The 20,615-nt window shown below is 34.8% G+C and overlaps 1 protein-coding gene across 1 annotated transcript in view; it reads right to left on the minus strand.

Annotated features, from left to right (window-relative positions):
• Positions 1–356: 356 nt before the first annotated feature.
• Positions 357–20,615, minus strand: part of MMP16 (matrix metallopeptidase 16) — a 176,023-nt gene continuing 155,764 nt past the window's right edge. Inside the window, exons 8-10 of the mRNA XM_008631218.2 lie at positions 20,110–20,260; positions 16,081–16,196; positions 357–11,692 (exon numbers count right to left, since the gene is read on the minus strand). Of these exons, the coding sequence (XP_008629440.1) occupies positions 11,358–11,692; positions 16,081–16,196; positions 20,110–20,260 (602 nt within the window). The 3' untranslated portion in view covers positions 357–11,357. The remainder of the gene's footprint in view (positions 11,693–16,080; positions 16,197–20,109; positions 20,261–20,615) is intronic.

Raw genomic sequence — 20,615 nt, forward strand, 5'->3', positions numbered from 1 at the left:
CTAATTTGAATCATTCGACTCAACTTTTCTTTACATTAAGTTTGTCATGGTTTTGTTACATACAACAAAGGAAGGAAGTCAGCCACCTGTTCATTTTTTCAGTGGCTGTGACAGCAATCTCTCAGACATCACAGAAGTAGGTCCACTCTCACTTACTCCACCTCTTTTCCAACACAAATTAGTTTTTCCTACGCTATCTTGATTAGAAAAATTAACTAATGTTTACTTCATCTTGCTCATAGCCACATCCATAATATCTCTATACATTGTCTTTAATGCTATACAATATCTAAAGAACAGCAGTGAAAAAACTTACAGCAATATATACCAATTAAACCAAAATGCCTTTATGAAAATTTTTTTCTGCTCTCTTATTTATTGACAGATTTTTTTTTTTTTAATTACAACACAATGAAACGATGGTAAGTACATAAGATGCAATAGTATAAAAAGCCGTTTTAACCCTTCCCTTGGTTAAGACACTTACAGCAGACAAGAACTGCCCCACCCCAATTTCCCCCTTCTCAAATGAAAACAAAAAATAAATATAAATTAATAAATATAAAACAAATCACTGCACAGCCCTTAACTCTTTGATTGCCATGGCAAGAACCATAATGATGATTCTAGCATGTGACGTTCGGTGGTTAAAGGTTGCCGCAGCAGTCAAAGGGTTATAGCATTGTAAACATAAGTACTTTGTTGAAAATGTTCAGTCATGTTAATGGTCTACAGCAATGAGATTATTATCATGACCCCTTGACCTTTAATGACACAACAGTATAAGGAGTTAAAGAGATTAGCTTGGTGAGCTGTTACATAGATTAATTAACCCATTTAGTTTAACAATGCACTATGAGGTCTTGATTTACTAACAAAAGACAACTTGTGTATAATAAAACACTGTTCAATGCATTGATCAATAAAATCAATGAAAAAAATCAGTCTAAGCACCACAAAATTTTGCCTGATTATATCTGACAGTCATAATACACTTTAGCACCATTTAGTCAGCCTTGCATTTGCACACAAACAAGCTTTGTGTTTGTCAGTAGAAGCTACCTGAAGGAATAACATATGTCAGTTATAAAAAGGTTACTGTATAGAATGCTGTGTGAGCCAATAAAATAAAATAACAATAATAAAATGAAATTCACTTGCAGAAAGCAAATAAATGCTCCAGTTATTTTGATACTAACACACACCCTAATAAGCAGAACATGGGCATGAAATGAATATGGAGCTATGCAGAGAAAAGGGAATAAAAATGAGAAATTTGTTTCACACAGGGAAATCATCACATCCATATTCTGACTTATTTGTCAGGCTTTGAAAATTAAATGAACAACTGTTGGGGGGTTGAAGATGTAGAGCTTGAAGAGTTGATATTTAACAATATGTGAGTTTTATGGTCATGTTATGCATAAAACCACTTTCAGAGATATCCTATCAACTGCACAAACACCCTTGTCTCTGCATGAAAGGTTGACTTCCTCTTTCTCAGACATGGAGGATAAATAAGCAAATCACTGTGCAGGCAGAGTCACAATTGTAGTAGCTTCTAGCTAACATATTGGAACCAGAACAATTTCTGTTGGAATTACAGGGATGAAGAAATGTCAACGAGAAGGAAAATGGAATCAGCTGCTAAAGTAACACCCAACAAGCAGAACTGTGGAAGAAATCAAGTTCTGATAGATACAAGAATACAGCACATGGAGAGAAAGCAAGGTGCATGTTATTCATAAAGAGACACAAGGATGTGTATGAAGCAATGTACCCTTCTTGTATATATCCATATCAAACTCTAGCTGACTACAGACTGACAAAGGTAGCTTCACATGCTTTAACTGCTAACAATACTACCACAGGACTGGCAAGTAGAAGACATTGCATCCCTCAAAGAGTTTCTGACCATATAGGAACACCTATAACATAAAGTAAACCTCAGAAGTCAAACACCTGCACCTTTCTCTGCAAGCTATGACTGAACTGGGCAATGAATCCAAGACTACAGTAGCAGATGACAGAGAGAGTTCTTTATAAATATGTTATTTGTGATACTGGAAAATTAGGATCAATCAGAAAACAGTGCATAACAGCAAAGCATTCTGCCATGCAACAGTGCTAGCCTATTATGCCACAGTGGTAAGGTAATGGCAATTGATGGATGTGTATGAACTGACTTGTGGTAGAGGAAGGAGTTCAGCCATAAAATTCTTGTCTGAATATCCATGACACAGATTATAGGCATCAGAATACAAAGGAGAAAGAGAACAGGTTAAACATGAGAACTGGAACCTCTGGAAACAACACAGACTGTTGAAATGCAGCTTTCTAGTCTGCTTACCTTTCAGAGAGGTCATAGGCCATGCATACAAATGGTGTGCAATGGCTGGCATCAAAAATGGTAGGTCTCTGCTGTTAGACTATTGTACATCTGACAAGTCAAATATTTCCAAGATGCAGATAAAGAATCCGTGATGATCAGTGCTGGCTGTAGCATGGCTTTTTCATAAAGGACTTAAGGATGGCAATGTCAGTGGATGGTAAAGACTTCAAAAATCTGATCTAAGTTAGAGCTCAGTGTTGGAGTATTGGACAATTAACAAGATTCAGTGAAAGATATACATCAAGTTCTGCAAATATTTGCAGGAGATTTGAGAAGGTACTACCTCTTCACTGCAATTCCTAGTGAAAAAGTGTAAAAAGTTGTATATGATTAAATGAGATAGAAAACAAAATTGTTTTTTCTTTGCTTCTTTGTATAATGAACAGATCATTTCCCACTTGCCTATCAAGAGAATATAAAATTCAATATTGCCTTAATGAGTCAGAAAACATGTCAAGGTGCAGTGAGAAATGGGGGTGGAGGGGAATCAGAAGTTTGACTGTATTTATCAATTTACATATAGAAATAGAAATCGATGATCCATCCAATGGCCATAAAACTATTTCTGTCATATCACACACTTCAAGACTATCACAGAAATAAAGATACATGACTAATATAAACTAGTAGAGGTTAAAGTCTTCTTTGTCCTTCAGTATTTTATGCAGTGGAGTTCTTCAAATCATCTTAGATCTAATTTCTGAGAACAAACAAAATAACATTTCACTGGGACCAATTTTTGCACAAAGATTCAGGTTAATATTAGTTTGACTAAATCCATCTCAAAAGATTTTGATTGCACCAGATAAATAATGTACTATATATATTACTATATATATATTTGCAGTCTGTTTAGAGCAACTTAATGGAGAAGCTTTTTGACTGACTGCTGTCTGGTGGGTTATGACTCCAAATACAGAATTCAGTGGACTTTCAGGTATACTTTCAGATACCTAACAGGTGTCTTTGTTGTTGGAGGCCAATAATACTTTCCAAGTTACCACTAAGTTCTTGGTAATATCTCTTCTCCTTTATTGTTGATTACATGAAATTTTAGTGGTGTTAGGGATCCTTGTCTCCATCTCTTTTTGACAAATTGGTGTTGCACCTGCGCTTATAAGTCAAAATGTTTTCATTCCTTTTCCTATATTCTTTTGGAAATCAAAAATGGAAACATTCTTATGCTGCTTTTCCTATGTCTGTCTGCAGTCTTTGACCAAAAGACCTAGGTGGTTTTCCTGTGGGTCCTAGAAGTCGTGGAAAGAAAGTTCATGACTAGTTTAAGTTTCCTCTGAGAAAGACTTCAACAGGGTGTTAATTTAAAACTGTATTTGTTGTCACTGTGATCCAAGAACTGCTATCAGTATGCATTCCTTTGAAGGTGGTAGCATGTCTAGAAAGGGGAAAAGGGAGGATCATGAACTTTGATCTATCCTGTAAAATTATTTTCAACCAGACATAGTAAGACAATACTGTGATTTGACAAGTGATAGCTGTATGTTTTAGAAGCATAGTAAAGACAGATATATATATATATATATACACTTGACAATGCTTTATCTAATGCATTACATAGAGTAAGAGTTGGGAATAGATTATTTTCATCATCACGCATTCCTTCAACTCTGGATTCCTATTCAAGGTTAAATTTTGTTGAGTATAATGATCTCAGTTATTCTCAGTTATTTCCATAAGTTGTGAATATTGACAATGGTTATTCTGAAAGGTATTTTCAATTGTTTTCATGTGCCTGGTGATGCACGGCCAGAATTCATAGCAGTTTATCATATGAGGTAAAACACAATCATGTACATACAAGCTGCAGCTATGCCTTGCAGGTATGAATTGTAGTTGTCATGGTCATTTAAAGCAGTGCTGTACATTGCTTATGATGCCTTCTGAATGTATGCCATCACATGTATCATTCCCTAAGTTACATAATTCTGCTCTTATCCAAGCAGACAAACTGCTCGGAGTTGACTTCAACACAGTGATCCTGGAAGATATGAAGGTGATCGGTATGTGAGCACTGGCAATTTTATGGCGATGGCCAAGCATAGCAGATAAGATGTGTTCTTCTCTGTTTAGAATCATTGTATGCCCAAACATGAGGCTGTGCATTTACCTGCAATATATCTGTTGTAAACCAGTACTTTTTGAGCTCTATTTAACATCATCTAATTTTAAACACTGATAAAGAGGACTAGAAACCATCACTCTATACTATGGAAAAACCTATTTTCTCTTCTTTAAGGTTGCAAAATGATAGTAAGGGAATCAAATTTTTTATACCTTATAAACACTGATTACCTGCTGATACTAAGTACTCTTGGCTTTGACAAGGCAGATGAATTTATGCACAGCCATGTAAGCTATGAATGTGTATGTAAACTGGGTGTTAAACACCAACATATCAGGATGAAAACATGAATTAGAAACATTCTTTTATAACTCAACACACAACTCTACAAGTGGTGAACCCATATGGACATTTACTACAGAGTTATACTGTTCTGTTGCCAGTATGTAAGTAACACAATACTTCATTAAAAACTCTTCAAACTCCATTGTCACGTTGTTAAGGACTAACCAGGTACTTTAGGAAGTTATTTTATGTCAGCATTTTGTTACTAATCCCAGTTCCTAGAAAGCCAGTTCCCAGAATGATGGATGGGTAAATGGGGTATCCAAGACACATGCATGGCACAGAATGATTATCCCACAAGATGGAGACAATATTCAGTATATATTTTACTGCAAGAGCAAAAGAAAAAAGAACCAACAAAAGGGCATGAAAGGCTATGAATTAAGATATGCTGCTCCAAGAAGATTAAAATTGTAGTTATAAAAGGGACATGATTCAATTTCATATGGTAGAAATTACTATTAACTAAACAGAAAACCTTGGTTTATGTGGTGGCTGTAATTATAATCTGTGGACAATGTTATTCTACAGAAGCAGAAGAAACTAAGCTATGTGACTTCATGCCTTCATAAATGGCTGGCATGTATAATGATTACTGTTTATGAAGTTTTACTGTGACAGCAAGTAGCACTATGCTGCATGCACATCCAAGTATAGAAAACTGTCTTTAGCATGCTAGTTTACATCAGCCTTTATTCATTTATATCGTCTCTGCATCTAAAATTTATTTCATCTATACTGTTGGTAGACCAGAGCAATACTTAAGGCCATCTTCAGAAACTAAACACACTTTATGGATGCCACTCACAGAATGTCCTCTTTCAAAGACAAAATGGCAGACGCAACTCCAAATGTTAATTAACTGACCACAATTTGTAAACGATATGCTAAAACTTATGTATACTGGGAAAGAAGACCTGTTTATAATGCATGTGTTTAATGCTATCTATATCCTTCCTTGAAATACATTTTGATTTTAGGAACAGATGCTTGCTGTGGTCACGTGCTGATGATCCCTCAAAATACGATCTTCTGATTATTAATGGGCATTCCTACATAATACTTACATAATCAAATATTGCCACATCATACAAAATCTATGCTGCCTAACATTAGAGGCTACCTTAGATCAAGCATCAAACGGAACCAGTTTGCAACAAGTGATGGTATGCTTTTGATGTTTACCAGACATTTTCAGCATTGATGGCACTGATGACAATGTCTGTCTCTCTCAGCCTCTGACATTTCAGATGGCAAGTCACAAGAATGGGTTAGACAAATTTGACTCACACATTACACATTTTTCATGACACTAGTGGCAGAAAATTCATTGAATTACATGCATATATCAGAGATTAATTTTATGAGCACATGGTTCATTTACACCCAATTTTGTAACTGACATATGTTTAAACGGTCTTATCTCATGAGAACCACTCTGTTTGTCTGCAGTCTGTGTAGTCTGAGCTGAGGAAGTATGCATAACATTACAATGCTGGGGTATCACAACTATGCCACTGTATTGAAAAACAGGTTATCTGTTCCTTAGCTTCCAGACAATATTACTTGATTTACGGCATAGTTGGACACCTAAGTGGCCAGTGACATTTGTTTCCTCAGCTGATAGTAATGACTTCCCTTATGGCTCATAGACCTGCAGTCATCTATTTATACTTCTGGAAAAAGAGGTGTCCAGACACAGTCTTGACAAAAAAGGCAAACCAGGAGCTATTCTTCTGTAATGGCTGCTTCACATCTCCCACTGCCATGGTTCATGGCTTCCTTCACCTCTGCAATAGGTAATAAAACTTAGGCCATGTTGTGAGGAGATAAGGGAGCCAGGATGGAGCAAGCCCCTGCAGTCATATCCTTGCTCCTCTGCCCAGTCATCTCATGCTCTTTCCAAAGTAGGCTGCTAATGGTATGGTAGTTTGCATTTCTACTTCCTTAAAAATCCAGTGCCTGGAACATTCACTGTTCAGTTTATTATGTGTGTTTTTAAAGATTTGTCCTAACAATGGTTCAAATGCAAAAAAAAAAAAAAAAATAGAATAGGAAAGTAATGCTTCCATTGCTAATAGGCAGACCAACTTCCTAGACTATGCACTTTTTTCTAACCAACAAGCTAGAATTAGATTCTATATAATTTGGTACCAAAAGCTACATTTAACTGACATTTAGATTGTAAAGTAAGACCCCCAAAAAAGTTGAAAATTCAAAAATTAAGCCTTACACTCAGTTCTTAACCCACAGTGCTAATGGTACAGGAGTCTTGATCAAGCAACTGGGGATGTGAAGTACGCTTCTAAGAAAAAGTGTAAGTCTGCCCCTTATGTTTGGATCTATAAGCTTATGTTATTTTCATTCACAAAATTAGCCTTAAAAAAATCTTTTTCTTTAATTATCCCCTCCCTTTGTCCCACTTTGAAAGAAGAAAAAGAACAAAAGTTCATAGGAATATATAAAATATGTATTACATTTATTCAGAGACTTGAAAGGGCTCCTTTGGAGCCATTTGAGTCTCTCCATCCCAGTCTATCCAGTAAATATACAGTTACATATTTTTAAAATGTATTTTTTGATAAAAATTAATTTTGTCTGCAGTCAATAATCTTTTCATAGGTTTAGATATTGAAAGGCCAAAGGAAACACTGCCATAATCTACTCTGGCCTTTTGCATCATACAGACCATAGTACTCTGAAGATACACAACCTTGTGTAGTCAGCTTGATAGACTGTAGCTGATTAATACAATACATATTCAGTTTTGTATTGTTCCACAGTACAGATCATGACAATAGCAATATGGAAATGTTTATTAAAAAAGTTACGGCACATGAGCAGGCACCCAGATTGCAGAACTGAAAATATTTTTGATTTGCTTTTTCTTAATTCTGATAGTTATAGGCCCTTGTAGAGAAACAAGTATAAAAAAAAAAAAAATTATCTTAGAACTTTTACAAATTTGAGTTCAAAATTAGATCAGACAACATCCCTAATTTACTCTGAACGTCTGTAATTTGAAACTAGCCAGTACGTATTTGGAAATTACAGTGAACGCAAATGCTCCTACATCTTTTACTTAAAGCAAACCTTTATGACTGCGTTACAACCTACTGAAAACATGAGTACGTAACAGAAATGTTGACACAATCTTGCTTTGCATGACATAAACATGCCAATATAATATTTTTTCTCCCTCTCTCTGTATATAGAATATATGCACTTTTAAGTAAAAGAAAATAGATTCAACAATCAACTTATCATGTATTCATGTATCTACGATGTACCATATACCAAGCACTAGAATTATCACACTTACCTTCCTGCATAATTACAGTTAAATTCTCCAAACACAAATATTTTTGTTACCTTATCAAAGAACAACAGTCAACATGCTCAGCACTTCATTACTGTCAGGGAAACGGTTGCAGAAGAAGTTAAAGCTGCCATTAAAGATACTTCAAAATTGAAATGAAATTTTCAAGTGAATAAAAAAACTGATGAGATGCTGTTCTAACTTTAAAATAATATAAACTCTCCTATTGTAGAGGAAAAACAAATGCAGAATAAGTAGTGCTTTTAGTATTTTCCTCCAACTATCTAAGGGAAAAAATTGGAACAGCAACATCAATCATTTTGTTCTGCCTATAGCAGAACGTAAGTTATAGTAGTTTGTTGACAATAAAATTTTCTGAATGGATTAAAATGTGCATGTCTGCATATGTGTGTGTTTGTGTGCTTTTATAAGTATACAAACACACACATCTTAATACATATGACAAACAGCATAGAATTTCAAATTCACCAAATGACCTGATCTGCAGCAAAAATCCTGTGCAACTAAATTGTCAATAAATCTATATTTTCAGCAACAACTGACTTGGATTTACTAATTAATGCTATGGGCTGATACTGGTGCGCTTCTAAGCTAGAGTATGCAGTACTTCTACAAAACATCTCCAAAATGCCATCTGCATTGCATATTTGTTGTAAAACTATATCTTTTTCTAATCTTCATTTTTGTTAACCATACATATGTATATCTGTTTATGCTCTACGAAGTAAGTTTGCAATGCTTTATAGCATGCCACATATGTTCATAAGTCCTCAAATCAATACAAAATCATGTAATTGAAAAAAAGGCATACTATTTTCCATGCTATGCTCAATATAAATATAAATTCAAGGCAGTCAAGCTATCCATTACCAAAACAATAATAATCATAATATATATGTATATATACCTACACTCTCTAAAAAGTGATCCAGTTATGTGGATTAAGAAACCAGTAAGAAATTGGTTGAACGTAGTATAAAAGTCTCATTTTATGTAAAAGCCCATACTGGCCATTTCAAGTATTTTAATACTTTCCTATAACGTTTTCATTAATAACTAGATATTTGTAGAAATAATAATTTTATACTGAAAATTGTATTCAAGTTAAATAAAAATTAACTTCTGTGGTAATTCATTTTTAGAGTGTGCATGTATACATAGCAAAATACCTTTCTACAGACCTATCATAAATATTTTAGTCTATGTCATTTCTCTCCTACTAAAACACTTCAATTTTTTTCTCAAATTTTGGATCATGTCTACCAGGCCTTTCAAGAAATAAAACTCATCTTAGTTCATTTGCAACACCAGATTCCCTTCAGTTTGTGCCAGTTTGTAAGTTAAAGGTCAAAGACATAGGACAGTACACTTTAAGGAAATTCAGACAGTGAAGCTGTTCACAGAAGACAATGTTTAACTTGGTAATGACAGTCAACAGGTCAATAATCAAGTTCAAGGCAAGCTGTTCATTGTTGCAAAAGCTACTCCCCTCAAATCCTGGCTTTCATAAAAAACCAGGTGTCTGACTTTTGGGGTGCATCATTCTGACCATCTTTAATAAGTTCACAGCCCAGTGACTGTAAAGCCTATCACTGCAAGAAGCAGCTCCTAAAATCAATAAAGAGGTCTGTCAGTTGCTGACTTTTCTCTAGGAAAAAATTATTGATACAAACCTGCTCTGCAGGTCACATGAAAATGACAATACTGCTGTTAGCACAAATTACACAGAATGACGAAATGTTTTGGCGGTTCCTTGGCTCTGTCAGTGATACCATGTTTGACTGAAGGCCAGAAATTGTAACCCTTTGAGAACTATGATGAACATGCAAAGGGGTAACACACCAGAGGATACTCATGCACTATCAGAGTCATCATCTTAGCTTTCCTTTGAAACTGTAACTCTACCCCTGCAGAGGCAAATTGAATTGTCATGCAACATAGTTTCAAAAGAGAAATCCAAGATGCTTAAGGTAAGAGGCTAAGCTATAAAATTGTTGCCAGCTCAGAAAAATTCTTGATAAGTGGTAGAAATTACTAAAATACGTTTGGTTCCTTTAACAAGAAAGTAGCTGGTAAATGTATTTTGTTTTCTATTCATGTTACAAATGCTTTTCTATCAATAATGCAAATAATTAAAAACACTTGCAGTCACAAGAAATCTGTTTTGAAAAACTGATTTTCTTTTAAAACCTGTATTACCCAAACACAATTCTATAATTGAATGATACCAAGATTAACAACCACCAGACTCTGAAAACTGGATGCAATAGTTCTCAAAGGGTTACACCACCAATATAATGCCAGTGTCAAGTTTCTCGATAGCATGTCTGTTGTTTTAGTTTATTGAAATCCACTTCAGAGACACACTCCTTTTTACCATGCTTTGGAATGAGTGCTCCTGACAGACCTATAAAAGGCCTGGAGCAGTTGGCTTGGTACAGCTTGGGAAAGATAATGTAGGAAAACTAACCAAAAATCAAACCAATAAAAAGGTTCTGCTTGAATATAGTATTGAATATGAGTTTAAAACATTGAGGATGTAGCCCAGAGCAGCTGTAAAAAACACAAAATGAATGTATTATTAAGGCTGTTACTATATTGCAGATATTTTGGCCCCTTGTTTGTTGGAAAATGGCTGTCCAAACAGTCTGAAGTCCTGCGTGTCATCCGAGTCTCCCACCTGACAAAACTGGAAGTAGGAGTATAGGACTTTATCCGTAGCAGACAGAAAGCAATCCTCTTTGGAGACAAAGCTGTTTTGGGTCTTCTCACTTTCCTGAAAGTTCCATTGTTGGTTGCTGTGTTTCTCTAAAAAAATTTACTTTCAGCAAAAAATTTTTCAAAGGGGAACAGGCCTTAAGGGAAAAATGTAGAAACATTGGAGATATTTTTATTCCTCTTCGTTAGTTAATCCTGATAGTTTATAGGGCATTGAGCGTGCAGAGGAAAGGCCTAGAATTTAATGACAAAGAAAGACAAAGGACTGAAGAAACAGCAGATACTGTGTATCATGGAAACTTCCCAGCTGAGCGAATCGCCACTCATGTGCAGGACAGGCAACCCCCTGGGTTTTAAAGATCAGCTTTGTTTCAGACTGACAGATGCCCGCTCCTAGCTAGGAAACTGCATAACAGCTCTTGTGTTGAATCTCAAGTTACCACAAACTCCTAGGAGGGAAAGAAAAAAACCAAAACCCTACATCACACCCACTCTTGCATAGAGCGTTTGCAGTACAGTATGTGGCGGGGTGTTCCTTTCCTTTTGAACTGGAACACAGTGTAAACCAAGACAAGGAGGCACAAGGCCAGGATGCAGGGAATGACGATGGCTATGGCTTTCACAGTGCTGGCTGTGTTGTCCAGTTTGATGACAATGTCAACATCATCTTGAGGGCTGTGTCGGTCTTTATCTCGGTCTGTTGGTCCATCACAACCCATAAAATCCTTGAGGATGGATCTGGGATAGCCAGGTTCCACCCTGAGCATCTGGTTATTGAATTTCCAGTACTCTTTTCCTTTGTAGAAATATGTGAAGCCTGAGGAAGAAAGTTGAAGTTATTCATGGTCATATGAAATCATGTCAACAATATATCACGATGGAAATTACTGGTATCATTTTTTTTGTAATTAAAAAATTCAAAAGACATAAGGAATAGAATTCAGTTATAGGTCTTTCAAATCTTCTTGACAAATTTTATTTCTTTACTGTCTCTAGAAAATCAAACATTAAGTTTGGGAATTTTGTTTTGGGTTTTTTGTTTGTTTGTTTGTTCCTTAGTTGTTCTTTTATTCAGTAAACTGGGATTTTATTTTCTTTCATTACTACAAAAATAATCAAAGAATTCCAGAGAATATGGTCTATGACAAATCAAGGTTTGTCCAGTTTGTTCATTCACTGAAAAACCAACTGGATTGGAATCCTCAGGGACAGGACTTTAAAGCATCATGACCTTTTCAAGATGGGAAGTCTACTGAAACAAATTGCAATGCTATGCTATGCTATCCAGAAGTGAGAACTGACCCTCTTTAATCTCACATAGCCTATTGCTGTACTTCAGGAGACTGGATGAAATAACAGCATCTCTCACATGAGAAAACAGGTGTAACCAGATTTAAGTTTTCTTTAAAGACCCAATATTTGTTCATTCAGGCACAATCCAATGTTATCATTAAACAGGCTTAAATAGTGAAACAAACTTGACTCTTGCTGAAAATCTATACTACTTTATTATCCCAGCTGAAAAATGGCATTGATCTGGCAAGACACAAACCTTCAGGATGGGTGAACTTTCTCCTACTGTTTATGAACTGAATGGAAATAGCTGAATTTTTCCTTGTCTTCACTTTACACATCTTATACATTTCCTGCAGTATTAAAGGCTACTAAGGCAGATTGGGCACTATTTGTAGTTACCAATGCTTCCTGAAAAGGCTGGTAACTGGCTATCTGGAGATAACATTATTAAGCACCTATTCAATCAACGGTTATTTTCTTTCAATATTTGATAGTATATTTTGCAGCTCAAAATGTAAAAAAGTCTTCATCCCCTACTACCACTTTTCAGAAAAACTTGAGCATTTCAACATTCTTCTACATTACGTATTTTTGTAATTTTAATAGCCTTCCTAGCAAATGAAAAGGTACCATTTTCCTTTTTCCTTTCCTTAATCTCTTGCAGTTTTATTACTTGAAAATACGTAAGTAGATTTGTGGAAAGATCTAATACAGTTAAAAAAAAAAAAGTAAAGATAAAAAAATGACTGATCTGTATCAAGACAGTCGCTAGACTTGTTCAGAAAATGCCTTCTATTCTGATTGGAATAAAACCTAACAGAGGACTGGAATTCTTTAAATATGATGAAGTTTTAAAATGGAAAGCATTATCAAATGCAAAATTTCAGTATTTTGAACCACAGCTACCCGATCTTTGCATTCAATATAACAATATGCACTTCAGAAAGTACTGCACATCCTGGCCATGGACAAATATTTGAAGTATAGAAATTTGATATATTATCCCTATCAATACTCTAATACATATATAGAGACCATATACAGATGTGACATCTCTAAATCTATGTATTCATACATACATGCAGAATACATGTATGCATACATCGGGTACAGGTAAGTCAGAATACAGACTTTAGTTAGTAGCAATTGATATTATGCAGCAAAAGGTCAAATTAAAACTCATAAAATCAAAGCAGCAAAGGAATTGCCAGCTGCTAGAGATCCAATACAATTTTTTTCAATTAGAGCACATTTTCCACTGGAAAACTCTGAACATAGTTTAAACTTTTCTGCTATTTTTGCTGAGGTAGGAACCAGGATAATAGTCAGTTACAGCTGAAAGATGGAAGCTACCAGCAGAGAAAGACAGTTCTAAGAGACTGAGTAGTTTTACTGCTTCTCCTGACAGAACAAACGACTCCACACAACTGCTGAAAGTGATTTCATCTAATCTGCTAGATGTGTTAAGCCTGCTTTGAGAGCTGCTCCTTACAAATTTCTAGGTACTCACTGAGTAGTGACGGCAATACGTGACACAAACAGCACTGAAGGGCTTAGCAGTCACTACCACGTCAAATGTACTTATTTAGTAAGTACAAGGCAAAAAAAAGGCCCGTGGACTAATAAAGCAGACTACCTTTTCTCCTCCTTCTACCTAAAAATTGTCCCACCATCCACTTTAGCAGAATTTCTAGTTGGAAAGTTAAATTTTCTGTGCTGCTCTTAATGCAGAGAGAAAGATTTCTCCAATTTGGAGAACTTTGTCTGATCTCAGATTCTGTGTAGCAAAAGAAAGGAAATTTCTTCTCCACCTCCTCCCAAGAGTTTCTACCAAAGTTTTAGAAAACAAATCACAATATGGGAAGTAGCAGGGAGAGTTTCAAAGGTGTTACCTGTACCTTATCAAGCTTTTAGGATACTGAGTCAGGACATTGACTAGAAATTGGTTTTTCTCATCCTTTCCAAGACTCTTAATGCAAGATTACCCAAAATTTTTGCCATCACTGAAGGAAACTCCTGCATGATGAGAGTTATTGGAGGTGTTCATTTGCATAGTTTTCACAATAGAAAGACAAAAGAAAGAAAAAAACTATGCTTTAAAATGTAATGGATTCCCTGAAAGACATGCTTTCAGTTGTTCCCTCATGAAGGTTTATAGTAAAAGTTCTTTATCAACTCTGCTTCTATCCAAAGAAATAAAAGCAGTTTCAGGCAAAATGCAATCAATTTCTTTCCAAATAAGCTGTGGTTTTTCTTATTTGCATCTGCTTTTGTTTCCTTCTCTCCTCATACAAACAACAGCAAAGCTGTGAACTGTTTCTTAAGACTTCTATTTTCTTCATTTCAGGGAAAATGTCTTAGTGTTCTTCTTGGGAACTTTATGGTGTCATTTTCAGTCCTGGGGCCCTTATAGGCTTTCTGAGATGCTCAAAAATTCCCTCTTTCCTTTCACCTCCTCCACAATCTCATGTCATGTTTTACGCACCTCCACATCCAAAGAGTCCATCAGACTATCAAAAACACTGGAGTTAGAAAGAGAAGTGGCTTTTATGTAACCCAAAGTCTTTCCTGCCTTAGGAATGCCTGCTCTGCCTCTGTAGTGCTTTCAAACTCACTGGTCTGGGTGTTACAGTAAGTTAATTTTCATTTTTAATGGGAGGCACATGGCCCTGAACTCAGTACAGAATATATATTTATATACATAAATATACAAAGATAGATATATATACAAAGACATACATGTAAATACAGTTATATCTATTTCTATAATGTTTGTGACTATTTCCACATATATGTGTATTTAAAAACAGTTAATTATTGAGTGTGATGTATGCAGAATATCATCTTGACTGACCTACTTTCCAGTTAAAAGCAACACAAAAAATCCATTCTAGCCAAAAGGACAAAATTCAGACAGGGCTTCTTCTGGATAAAACAGACACAAAGCAAGGAAGCAATTAAATATATTTCTGAAAAAAAACCCCAAACATTTCCATGGTAAATTCCTTAATCAAGTTAGAGGTTGAAATAGGAGACTAAAATGTTTATAAAAGGAAAGAAATACTTTTATTTTCTTATTAAAAGGAAATTAAAATAATATGGCAATAGACGTGTCCTGCCTTATGAGGCAAACATAATAAACCCAGAACCTACTAATAAATAAATCATATATGCCATATAACAATTGTCCAACAATGATAGGATACAACAAATGCATGTTCTTATTCCCATCAAAAGGATCTAAAAACTCTGGGCAGCTGAGGGCTCTGTTGGGAGCTGGCCACCATTCCCTGGGTAGCACTGAATTCTCCTAAGATGGAGGAGATTTTGGCTGCTCTCATTTGTTTTGAGGTGTGCCCAGCTGAGATTCCAGGCTCTAGGTATGGATGCATCTTGAAAAAGGTACTAACATATCACATTAAAATCCCTGTTATCTGCCTTTCTACATCATGGACTTATGACATCTTTGATTTACATACATTCATTGGGATATTTCTGCTTAGGTAAAGATTTTGCTTCCCTTTCCTAGTTTTTGAGAACGAAAGCAATACCTTCTAAGCTGTTTAAACAGGCGATACCTTGAAAATTCAACAGCGATATACTGTATTTATGAAGCTTGTTTTAAGAGGTACAATAATTCAGCAGAGAAAAAAAAATTAATTAAGATAGAAGAAAAAAAGAATGGAAGGTAAGGTTTATAATACTAAATTTGAAAGCTTTTTCAGCCCTGCGTTAAACAGTACAATGCAAACAAAGAGCCATTTTCACTAAAGCCAGTTCTATAGCAGGAAATATTCTGTTCAGATATCAAGAATTCCTTAACTACCTGAGTAGTCAATCATCCCTCTACTACTCTATCTTACATAAAGGATGTAAATAAATCATTAAAACAAGAATTTGTTTGCATACCATTTTCTTTGTGAACAAAGGCTCCCTGAGGAGATTCTGGGATACCTTTCCAAATTGTGATTGGTTTGGGATAGCCAGGGTCCATGGATCTCATTTCTTCACTGTACCTCCAGTACCTGAAATATTTTTTAAAGGAAAAAAAGTGTATTTGTAAGGTAGCAGATGAGTAACTTTGTATTTTCCCCTTCTAACACTTGCTACATTCATTAGCCACAAGTGGGAACACTGGATTTCTTCTCTTTGAACATACTACTAGATTACAAATAAATCTATTTGCTGTTTCATGTAAATAGATAGAAGATTAAAGATTTTTGCACTTCAGCAACTAAATCAGCATGCATCTCACTTATAATCTCTACAATTTTGATGCCTAGGACTTTTGCATAGTGACACAGAGAAATGCAACATATACAAAAAAACAATATACATTAGTGTTTTAGATAATATTTTAATAATGAGAGTGATGGTAGATTCAGATTAAAATACCTCCAGCGATCTTAATTTAACTCTTCATATGTAGCTTTTCATTTCATTATCACTAAACAGATGCAGTGAATTACAAAATTCAACCCGCTTTTGTGACTTTTTGCCAGCCAGCCCTTCTCAAACTTTAAAAGCTTCAGCGTGCAATTCTAGTAATCCTGAACATCTGAGAAGTATTTACACTTGTGATTTATATACACTTACACATAATATTGATAATTTCTGTTTCCTTATACTGCTGATTAAATTGCTATGCATATCTTAGAAGTTGGTTCTAAGAATACTACATCTCTAATATCCTCTGTGTATCCTAATATTTTGGTGGGTGGGTCATTTCATATTTTGAGTGACTCCATTAATTTAGAGCATAGTTTTATCACTATCATTGATAATCTGGTTACTGCTAAAAAATTGACCCTGTTTCTCATTTGAATTAATTTTTGACTTCAGTTTTTAGAAATCCTTGTTATGATCTCGTCATATATTAAAAAATTCTTAAGGGGGTGATATTTTGTCCCTGTGAATGTACTTAGGCATTCTAATTGATTCACATTTTAATCTTTTTCTAAATGTATAGTGGTCTAAACTCTTCAGTATTTCTCCCTGTGGGGCATTTCTCTGGCTTTAAACTTTCAATGAAATTAAAAGATGGCAGATTTCAAGTGGGTTAGGGGTTGGCAAGTGAGATTAAAAAGGCATTTGTATTTATTTTTTTCTTTCTTATGCTTAAATTATTTTTATAGCCTCAATTCTTAATCTAGTCACATATACATCAGCTACCAGCCAACAAAACAATGCTCTTTATTTGGATATGTAACGTCTTTGAAATTTTACATGCAAAAAGAACATGTAGAAGTATTAAACAAAGCTCTGTCATTAATACTGTTGAAACCAGTTCTTCCTCATCTTTTAACTGTAAATTTTTTGGTCCTTAGTTTGGATTTTTTTTTACAAATATATTTTCTTTTTCTCTCCCTCTATTCCAGAACTCTATTTCCATCCTTTTTCTCTTCCAATCTTTTCCTTTTTCTCTTCCAATATTTTCACCTTTTTGAGCTCCTTCTTTTAATAACCTCTGGTTTTCCACTAGCCCTAAATGACTTACAAAAACATACTTTGTCGTTTAAAGTCTTTGAGGACATACTCAGTGCACACTCAGAAATCACAAAACTGCTGGGTTTTCATCATTGATGAGAAATCCTATTAGGGAAGGACTGATCATAACACCACCTCAACAGTCTGTGCTGGAATAATGAACATGTCTACAGGGTAAGGAAAAGCCTAGTCTTGATTCTACTTGGCATGCCAAATATTCACAAGCAAACTCCCTAACAATGGTTTGAGCTCTAAGAACTATATAAATTTGTTACTGTATCTCAAAGACTGACAAAGCAACAGAGGGAAAAAAAATGAAAGTCCGCTTCATAGCTTTAGAAAAAGGGAATTTGGAAAATATTTGCTAATATATGTTCTATATCTAAGCCTATTGACTTAATGATATCCTGAGCCATCGGATGATTATGTTTTATGAAGAAAAACCATCGATTTAAACTCTAAAGTGCATAAAACCAGTCACAACAAACAGGGCCATAAACTAGGACATGTGTCAAGAAGTTCATCAAACCTATTATCTTCTAGCCCCAAATGACTCACTTCTGGTAGGAGAGGAATGGCAGAGGGACTAATGTTTTCTGTAGTCAATTCTTCCCCTTTTTGGGTCTCATACTATTATTTGGAACAATTATCATTAGTGTTGAAATAGATAATGTCAAGTATCAAAAATAATGTTCCATACATGAGCTGCTTTAGACATATGACTATTCATTGGTTTGACTTTTAAATCTTCTTTCTGGTTTGGTTAATGGGATTTTCTTGTTTGCTTATTTTTTTGTTTGGACATTTTTATTATTGTTTTTATTTTATAGCCAATAGTTGATGTCGTAAGCAATGCACATTGAGAAACTGTTGTAAGGGTTTATTCCTACTGATGGTCAATATCCTGTAATGGCTCAATTATCTCTGCAAGGCTCATGTTCAATCTTCTTCTAACATTCCGTATTGCATTTATATCCTGCTGAGTTTCATTGTGCTTGTTAGCACTAAGTAGCAACTTTTCTGCCAGCACATGTTTTCTCTGCTAGTTCTTTTTGTCTTCTGTTACTACCAACCATGTTTTAGGAAAGTCCTGACTATAAGTAGCTGCCTATGCATGGAAATATAGAAGCACACTGCTGAATAAAGTCTAAAGGAAGTACAAGTCACAAAAGATTCCTACTGTACATCTTTTTACAATATGTATGTGGAGGTGGAAAATTATTACCTGAAAATGAATTTGAATTTTAAAAAAAATTGACTCAACAGTAGGAAGCAAATTATTTAGGCATCTTCTACTCACTATGAAAATTGATTGCTTGAAATGATACCTAGTTTTAAAACATTACAAAATTTTACTTAGATATCTACTTCCCTTACCATGAGTGTTGGAGAACTATATTTTTTTAAATAATAAAAAAACCTTTAACAATAAAATTTGTTGCAGCAATCTGTAGTGCAATTTTTACAGTACTGATAAAAAATTACGAACTGTAGTATGCTAAACATATTCTATGATGTGCATTAAATTGATTTCTTAAGTGATCCATGAATACTATTAGTGTCTGAGAACACTAAGTACCACAGAGTAACAAAAGCAGTCCTACTTTTAATAACACTAACAGAAACATTAACGTTACTAATATAGAATAATTTGTCTCTGAGCACACAAAATTTGCAGTGATACATCAATCAACAAAGAGTATCATACTAAAAACCTGTAAAATCCATCATTCAGATAACTTGCAGTGTTTCAAAAAGTAATGAATTCTCTTGACATGTCTATAAAGCAGACAAATATTCTTTTCCTTATTTTATTGACAGGTAAATAAAGATACAGACACTAAGTGACTAGCACAAGTATTGCAGGAATAGAAAAACCTCGGATTTTACATTTTTTTCTTTCTTTGGTTGTTTTTTTTTTGTTGTTGTGGGGTTGTGTTGGGTTTTCTTTCATTATTAATCATAAATATGTGTCCCTATAAGATTTATTTAGAAGTAATTCAAAGAAAATGCTCAAATTCTTCTCTAGCTCCCAGGTTTAGCTCTGAATTCCCTTTTTTACCTCATGAAATAGTAGTAAAGAAGTAATTTTCACTGACCTTAAAAGCTTTGAATCATGTCTTGCCTGCTTATGTACTGGGGTTTAGAAATGTAGATAGAAAGAAAGAGGTAAAAGTGTACATAAACACATCACTTTGAATATTTAAGTTTAAATTTGTGACTTGCCTGTTGACTTCTAAAACATAACTTTTCTACTGGATATACATATACCCATTCCAGGATATTCACACAAATATGATTTAGGTTGTAAGACGTGAAAGCAGTGCAGCCATCTATGCAGGAGGAGTTAATTTCATTCACAATTTTTCTTCTTTTGAGAAATAGAGGAAAAGCTTAACATGTTTAGCTGATATCCATTGAATTGTTCCCTTGCAGAAATCCTATACCAACCTATCTCCTTTGAAGAAGTAGGTTTTTCCAACATCTTCCCACCAAATTGCTGAATCAATGCCATGGGAAGGAATTCCACTTCCAAGTGTTATCAAATCATGAGGATAACCTGGCTGAAGAGTAGTGTCCTTGAAAACCCAGAACTTGTTACCTGTACAAAAGCATATATATACACACACATACAAGTGTTAGTCATCAGTACTCTCAGTATAAATATTAACACACTCCTAAGAAAGTCTCCCAAAGGTCTATAGTATTGGTTCTTCCAAGTACTGTGAAAGGAAAAATGTTCTATCACTGCAGATAATGCAAAATTAAATATGCTTTATGGGTATCTTACATTTATAAAGCACTTTTCTTCAAATAAGTCCACAGAATATTTTGATACCAACTATGTAGTGATCAAAAGTAGAATGAAAATGAAATCACCTTAAGAGGCTGTGTGGTTGATAATGTAAGACATTTACAGAAAAAACTATGCAACAGTTTTATGTTTCATGAGGAAA

This window comes from Corvus brachyrhynchos, unplaced genomic scaffold (genome assembly GCF_000691975.1).
Source record: "Corvus brachyrhynchos isolate BGI_N302 unplaced genomic scaffold, ASM69197v1 scaffold293, whole genome shotgun sequence".
In the NCBI taxonomy this organism is placed as follows: Eukaryota; Metazoa; Chordata; class Aves; order Passeriformes; family Corvidae; genus Corvus; species Corvus brachyrhynchos.